Raw genomic sequence first — 8,236 nt, 5'->3', positions numbered from 1 at the left:
TAAGAACATAAGTCAAATTTTTCAGAGAATCAAAGTAGTCCAAAATAAACTTTTATTTGTCCAAACAAAAAACCTATGGAGATCTTAGGAACATAAAAAAAAACACCTTGGTTGCCATGGCTTGCTGCTCCAAGCCCCGCCCCATATCCTCCATTGTTTGCTGCTCCAAACCTGAGCAGCTCCCAAATAATCCATGGTCCATGAGACCATGACAAACTAGGGCCAGTCTGCACCTCCCGCCTGTCACCGGCCTCCTCCATCTTCCTTGTAGCTCCACCTCACCGAGCCGGGGGCACTGCCTATGCTGCTTCTTGTCCCCATCGCTGGCTTCTCCTAGGCACTGGCCTTGCTGCTCTTTCCCCCACCGCAGGCCTCTCCTACTACTTTAGCCCAACCGTGAAGACCCAGCTGCCCGCGCCTGGAACCAGACGTCTTTGATGCTTGGGTGGGCGTCGAAGACAAGGAAGGCGGGGGTAGGGAAGAGTGGGGGACGAGGAGGGAGTAAAAGTGAGAGAGTGTCATGTGCGTGCAGGCCACTCACCGACTCCAAACGCAAACAACGCACCCACTATCAACTGGCCCCAAAGGCGAACTAGCAGAGCAGTCATCTAACCTCAGCCCTAGCGTGTGTGTGCGCGCGCAAAAGGAACGAATGGTCCACATTGACAGCACGTAAAAACATGAACAATAAAAGCATCGGGAGGTTGAAAATGTTGCTCGCGCAGATGCCTCCCATGGCAGGGTAGCCAATCAGGTTTTATAGATAAAAATGATCCAACAAGTTCAATCTGCCTTGAAGCATTGTTGCAAGTTGGTCATTAGTACTTTGGATTTCCAGCCTTTTAAGTTCAAATTGTGTTTACTGAGTGCATAGTGAATTGGAACTATAAACTAGTCCCGCTGCTAATTTGGGTTCAATTGTTCATTGGGGTAGGCAACTCTTTGTATCCTACTGCATTAGAACCAAATGATAATTCTAATTTTAACCCTAATTTTAATGCTATGCTGACTAACAGCTCTAATTAAGTTGCCTAAACTACAATCCTTCCAAGTAACTAAATGTTATTAACTGCACAATTAAGCTGCCTACCGCTCATAAATATTTTAAGTCGCCTCAAATGCGTGCAGTCTATTCGCAGTCTGCTTAGGCATAACTAAGGACCCACAATAACATGAAAACACAATGGTTGGATAGCTGGTACCAAGGGACCGAATGAATCACGAGAATTTACAGTTCAATACGGTCTGCTTCACACACATCAATAATAGCAGTGCTGCGTAAGCCAGAAAACCTCCCTATGTTCCCTTACAATGTATTCCCCTTTCCAGTGCTGGCGGAGCGAATGGATTAGAGAACACCTTAACCAGCCCATAAAAGACGATGCAAGTCTATACTGATATAACATTGCTTCTCAAATCTCCAGGTTTAGTCGCTCTGATCATATCAATCACCGAGTTCATATCGCCATCCAGCCCAAATCAAGAACAAAGTGATACACGATGCAAGGAACATTCTTGCATTGACCAAACAAAACAACAATTGCAGCTAACCTGCCATCGTTACCCTCTGGGGCAATCTTGCAGAGGTGATTGGCGCCACTGGTTCACAATTAGCGTCTATTGGTGAGCCAACATCACTATGTTTGTCAGCATGGCTATCAGTCAGCTCAACAGGTTAATCTACAAAAATCCCTTCAGTACTTCAAACCTTCCATCATTCTAGGCATGCTGACATTCAAAAGCACTGACGTAGCCCTGGGTTAGATCAATATAGCAATCCGCGAAATGGCTGCCATGTAAGAAATGTAACACAATCAGCAAAGAACTCAAAATTATTACCACTCTTGCTTCAGTGAAGATTTGAACTAACACCATGAATGAACGCTAAGTACCAGGGCTCCCCCACACCAAATTAAATGGCGCAGCACAGGCAATAAACAAAGTGAACCACCAGAGGCAACAATCACAGAAGTGGATGTGGCAGCACTAAAACCCAATGACAACATGGTAAACTACAACACTTATACATACAGAAAAACATTTTTTGAGGGAAACATACAGAAGAAACATGACATCAATAAACTATATAGCTTTGAACATATTTCAGCTGTACAGGGTGAACACTACAAATTCAACATACAAATTACTGAAGTTGTTACGTATCATGTTGCTGTTCAGTAACAACGTATAAACTTAAATGTTCCCTAAAAAAAGGTATAAACTCAACTGTGAACCATCTTTACGGAGTATTAATTAATAACCACACCACTTACTGCTCCTAAGAACCAAGGATTGCACGTACAAAATAGCAGCACCATAAAGGAATGAATAGCAGCACCATAAAGCAAAAGTTGAAGATAAGAAGCAGCAAACTTGACCTGTTTTTAAGGGACAACTGCCAACGGCATTTTCTCAGCAGGCACACTCATCTGCCGGAGAGCATCATAGATCGTCAAACACAAGGAAAATTTGCCGTTCAGATCATTAACGGCAATCCTTATAGTTGCCCCGGCTAAAGTAGCCTACAAATATAAAACAAGACAATAAACTAGTGCAGGCTACAAAGGTTTCAAAAGTAGTAATAATTTTTTACAATAGAATATATAAATGAATGGGCACATTACCACATATAGATCCATGTTACTATCACCAAAGTGTCCTAGAATGTCTCGAGCAAAAATGATAAGTTTCTCAGTTTTGTCGGCCCCCCCCACCACCAAAGTATGCACCTTTGCGATAGTTACTCGAGAAAGACATGTTGGCAATGAATAGCTGTTCCCAATTCTGCTGCTGGACAATTTTTGTACTAGAAACCTGGTATTCCCCACTATTCAGTTTTGTAACACCCAACCTGACTTCATAATAATCAACGGAACCAAGCACGGTAGCAAAACCAGTAAGCGCACGGGTTCGGGATGACGCTGCATATAAAAAGAATACATAAATCCACAATTAAACTAGATGAATGCCTTTCAGGTGAGACAAGTTTCCACAATACCAATCATTGGAGGATTCTGAATGTTTGGCGGATTCTGAATGTTTGGCGGATTCTGAATGTTTGGCTGATTCTTAATATTAGTCTTCCCACTGCTTACAAAAATCCTAGCAGCTAAGATGGCGGCGTACTTGTCTTCAGATGTCCAAAAAAGAGGGTGTTTTAACACATCCTGCGCACTTAATCTGCAGATTCGCAGACAATCAAATTCTGAGGAAAGGAATGTTAAGAGCAACACTCAATCTGTAGATTCACATAGACAATCAAATTCTAAGGAAAGGAACGTTAAAAGCAAAACCAAAATCCTAGCCAATATGAACTCACAAAAACAAAGGCAAAAGCTGAGATCGATGAGCTTGCTAGGAGGAGTGAGAGCAGTAAAAACTCAGAAGATCTCTATGGACAAAATTGTTGATGCTGCTAAAAGGAAGAACTTGGAGGTGCTGCCAGGTATGGATGCTACTCCTACTGCTTTTTTTAACATATTACTAGTTCCATGGGTGTACAGTTGGGGTGCGGGGTGGGGGTGAAGGGTGATGTAAGGGGGATAAGAACATTTTGAATTATGCTACTAAGTACAATAAGGAGTTGTTTGGACCCGTGCTGCTGCTTGTTTCTCTTTCTTACCCTTCCTGAAGTTCTGTCCAACAGGGACAAAGAATTATCTATAGAGCACATCGAGCACCAGGCCCTCATGGGTTCTCTGTGGAGTTTTCTCAACAACAAAAAATGGTACTCCCTCCGTCCGGAAATACTTGTCCTCGAATTAGATAAAATGGATGTATCTATAACTAAAATAAGTCTAGATACAACCATTTCGAGGACAAGTATTTCCGGACGGAGGGAGTAGTACTTAATTGAGCATGATTTCCTGAAGCCTTTCAATGATATTATGAAGGTAAGCTCCAGCTTTGTAGGCTTAACTGCGGGATTGCAGTGCCCCTGTCTGAAGGACAGGGGGCTGACAAAATCTAAATGTGTAGACCCATTTGTCTTTTAAATGTGCCTTTCAAAAAGTCTTGAATAACAAAGCTGATAGACGAGTCTCTGATGCTCAATCTGTTTTTATGGAAGGTAGGTTTTACTTCATCAAACCATGCACTGCATGCCTAGAAAACTGCTTGTGGTTCCTGTTTTGTGTTTCAGCTTCAAGGTAGCTTGTGCCTAGAGCTTAGGAGTGTGTGATGTGCTCACTCAGTTTTATGAGACAAAAAGAGAAAAAACATAAAACTTCACCTTTTTTTTTTGCGCAAGCAACATCAAATGAAGTAGTTCATTGCAGTTCAGACCAATCACCGTGCCACAGATTGAATACACCAAGCTTGTAAATGCGCCAACAATTCTGTCAACGTAGATAGATTTACCTGGGGGAATTATAAAGTAGACAATTAATATATGTTAGAATATAAAAAATGAACAGAATTGCAAGACTTCCATTGTCAAACATAAATAAGTAAACAAAAAAACTATATTGTGCAGAATTCCACTTACAGGTTCTGGGAATTATGATGTACATGTTGTTATGTTTCAAGTATATTGTGATGCATTAAACGAAATAACAATAAAAATCAATAAACGAAAAATATATACTGTGAATTATATGAAGGGATCATGATTTATTTACCACTTTGGAATTGTGATGCAGGTATAGCAATATGTTCAACAATGCCACAATCCCACTTAACAAGGATCTGTGATGCCTCAAATTTAAACAGGAAATCGGCACCTTGCCCTTCCTTTAGGACTATCATGTACAGTTCCCTACAAAATATAATTCATGTTACAGGACCTACCAAACTCAGTGCAACTGAACTTAAAAGTGCAGACTTACTTTAGTATGTCAACTGCAAAGGAAGTAAAGCATAGCTTGGCATTGCTTGAGTCTGTAGGTTCAAAACACAGAACTTTGTATTGATCAAACAACTTCCATAAATTGATATAACCCTCTGGATCCTCCAGCAGCAGTCCCCCATCCACTTTAACATTAATTTCTATCTTCGAGGATTTTGAACTCACATAACTGACAGGGGTTTCCAACTTAGTGTTTGTACTACCATGGAGATGGCGAGCTGTATTGAAATAATTAAGAGCGGAAATAATTAATCAATAATTAGACACATTTTAGAGGATCACTAATTTAGAGTAGATGATGTACATTTAATCCTTTGGAGTATCAAAACAATGTTACTAAGGGACATACCAATAGTTATTGGCAGAGAGATAACTTTAGAGAATCTTCTGCCCCGGTGAGCCGAGAATTGAGATTCTGACAGAAGAGAGTAAGCTCGATGGAATTGAGATTCTGACAGAAGAGAGTAAGCTCGATGGCCACAGCGCATGCCTGAAGGTAAGAGTGCTTGAGAATATATTTTTATTGGAGCAAAATGAATAAATCTAACTAACTATATGCACTGAATCAAACAATAGGAATTAAATGTATTAAGCTACATCACAATCAATTGAATAGCGTAAATGCATAATAGTGAACAAAGGTGCAAAGTAGCAGACATAGCACATCATACTTGATACAGCACGGGTCTGGCTGCATTATTGAAGATACACTCTGTACCGGCCATATGGTTTTTTGTAATAAAAGCTAAAGATTCATTATTTTTCTGAAAGTTACACCAATAACCCTTTTACCTAAAAAAAGGGTTATTGTCTAACATGCACAATTATGTTGGGCTCATGCCAGCCGGAGTGGCAAAGCGCGCGGATTTTGCTTCTAGTAGTCTATTTCATTGAGATAACCAAAGATGGCCAAAACTTTCAAAATGCTAACAAAGATACCTGTAGTGATGGGCACACCAGAACGTGCAAGTCTTGCTCCTCGTGTAACATTTTGAATGAAGCGGCCGAATGAAGCCATCGTAACCTGTTTTATGAACTATACTTGTTAGCATATGATAGATCAATTCGCCAATCATTGTTCATATGGGAGTAGTGGAGCCAGGATTGAACCATACCCCGGCCAAAAATAAATAAAAAATCAGCAACATGGAAAGTTTTTTGCGCTTATAAGTAACCAAATATACCACATATCATTCCGAAATAATACCACATGTGAAAAATACAAAACAAAGCTTAATTGCTCAATGAGTACAGTACCTACACTCAAATGCTTAACAATCCAATAAAAGAAGAAAAAGAACCAACACCTTCAGGATATGAAAAATACAATTTCATAAGAGAAAGCATAAACATCATTGATAAAGCATGAAATAAAATTGATCAATTTGAGTTCGATCAACATATCAGATATACATTGTTCTTCTCAATCCAAATTTCAGTACAATGTTCAAATCATCAAAAGCATCTACACAAGTCCATCACATGCACGTGTATCAAAGGCAAAGTACAATCTGACCATTATTTTCCTAGTTGATTTTCATATGGCCCGATTTATTTCGGCATGCATATGATCTCTAGCCCTCCAACAAGATCCCTATCCCTCCGTAGAGGCACAAGACCCATAGAACTAAAACACAACAATGTAAAAGCATACATCCAGCCCTTAAGGCATACAGGACAAGTCACTAAGATCCCGCCCCAAGAGATTCCATGAAGTGTAATGGGGCATTTGGGGACAAACAGAGCCCAAAATAAACCCACTTCGACACATGTTTCACAAGGAAACAGATGTGCCAACAAAAGGTTCGAACTTAAAAACCCGACACCAGATTATCCATTTGGGGAAACAGATGCATACAAGACTAAGACTAGTAAAAAAATGTGATTTAGAACCTACAAAATCAACCTCGCAATTTTGTTCAAGTCGTCACTAAATTCAAAACAGGCACATGAAGTTGCACACGATAAATGGCCTGGACGGTGAACTAAACCTGCCACCGCGCACAAGCTGTCCCATGAAATCGTGCAACCGACTACTCTATGGAAAGCTTGACACTAAACCTTAGACTACTGTTTCGAGACCAATTCGAAATTGTGAACAAAACAAACCTTGGCAGCACAGCGGCCGTGGCGGAGTCCGGCAGGGGAGCAGCAGAGGCAGTCCTGGGCAGAGGGAGGTCGGCGGCCGAGGCCCGGGGCGAGGCGCGCAGCCGATCGGCGGAATGGCAAGGTCGGGCGTGGCGGGGGGAGCGAACGTCGCGGAACGGGCGGGAGGAGGGAGGAGCCGGGACGGCAGCGGAGGCGACGAGATGCGAACCCTTTTTCTTTTTTTGAGCGGATGCAAACCCTAGGTAGGTTTGGGCCTTTGCTTGCCTGGGCTATGCTGGGCTGACCCCCGGCCCAATACGAGATCTATATTTGAGTGGGACACCCGAGCTCTTTATTATGTCTCAAAAAAAAAACTGAGCTCTTTATTGCCTTTTTTTAGGGGAAAACACCAAGTTTTATTCATCATAGGCCACAAGTTGTGGGATACAAGCAGTGTCATGGGACTGGCCAAACTAGACATGGCGTCCCTGACCCAGCAAAAGAGAATACTTGGCTAAATTATGTGCTTCATGGTTCACAGCACGACCTTTAAAAAAAATTACATTGAAAAGTACTTACTAAAGACTCAATCTCACTAATGATGGCCCCATATTTGCCTATGGTTCCTCTACCAATATCAGCAATCACTTTCTTCGAATCCGAAGAAATCACCAAGTTTTGAATGTGTAGATCTTGTGCTAAAGCAAAAGCCTCCCGACAAGCTATAGCTTCCGGCGTAGCTGGGTCGTGCACTCCTGGGATCACGAGTGCTGAGCTGCCATAAACAACCCGTTTTCATCTCGACATACCGCTGTCGCCATTCCACCGATGTTTGGCCTGACACCGGCCTCCACATGTATTTTTGCGAAACCCTGTGGTGGCACCCTAGGGCGAAGATGCCATATCACGGTAGCTGGAGCTCCCCTTCCCCTGGCTCTTTATTGCTGAGAGCTCCTAAGTGGCGCTCCCGGCGCCTTAAGCGCCACTGTGAGCAACCGCCGCCCACGCGTGCCCCCTTCATGGGCCGGCCCACTCTGGCTTCCCTCCCTCGCTCCAGCTTCGTTGGTTCGCTCGCATGATGAAAAACTAGCGTTGTTTGCTTTTCTTTTTGGACTTTGCTAACTTCCACCTAGTCCGAAGTTAAGCAACGAATCTGCACAATTTTCCCCTTCCTAATTTGCATGCATGCATTAGCTTCATCTTATTTCTTTTTCTCGGCTTGTCCACTGTCAACTAGCAGTTAGTAATTAGCAGCTACTAATCATATACATGCAAAAAAATGAAATTGATGATGTCATCAAA

At 42.0% G+C, this 8,236-nt stretch overlaps 1 protein-coding gene across 1 annotated transcript; it reads right to left on the bottom strand.

The window, feature by feature from the left end:
- Positions 1-1,168: 1,168 nt before the first annotated feature.
- LOC119332465 lies at positions 1,169-7,245 on the bottom strand. Its single transcript, XM_037605651.1, has 10 exons — positions 6,956-7,245; positions 5,786-5,870; positions 5,196-5,336; positions 4,827-5,064; positions 4,620-4,756; positions 4,285-4,359; positions 2,999-3,180; positions 2,625-2,921; positions 2,379-2,522; positions 1,169-1,789 (listed from the first exon to the last, which is right to left on the bottom strand). The coding sequence occupies exons 2-7, from the start codon at positions 5,862-5,864 to the stop codon at positions 3,176-3,178; spliced, it is 675 nt and encodes a 224-aa protein (XP_037461548.1). The 5' UTR covers positions 5,865-5,870; positions 6,956-7,245; the 3' UTR covers positions 1,169-1,789; positions 2,379-2,522; positions 2,625-2,921; positions 2,999-3,175.
- Positions 7,246-8,236: the final 991 nt, after the last annotated feature.

This window comes from Triticum dicoccoides, chromosome 1B (assembly GCF_002162155.2).
Source record: "Triticum dicoccoides isolate Atlit2015 ecotype Zavitan chromosome 1B, WEW_v2.0, whole genome shotgun sequence".
NCBI lineage: Eukaryota > Viridiplantae > Streptophyta > Magnoliopsida > Poales > Poaceae > Triticum > Triticum dicoccoides.
Note: the sequence above shows the minus strand (reverse complement) of the source record. Positions and strands in the feature narration are given on the sequence as shown.

Excerpts from the sequence above, each read along its gene's own strand:
- LOC119332465 (XM_037605651.1), bottom strand. The coding sequence starts at position 5,864 with ATGGCTTCATTCGGCCGCTTCATTCAAAATGTTACACGAGGAGCAAGA. Across the intron at positions 5,065-5,195 it reads CTCTCTGCCAATAACTATTG|CTCGCCATCTCCATGGTAGT; the intron begins GTATGTCCCTTA and ends ATTTCAATACAG. Across the intron at positions 4,757-4,826 it reads TTTGCAGTTGACATACTAAA|GGAACTGTACATGATAGTCC; the intron begins GTAAGTCTGCAC and ends TATATTTTGTAG.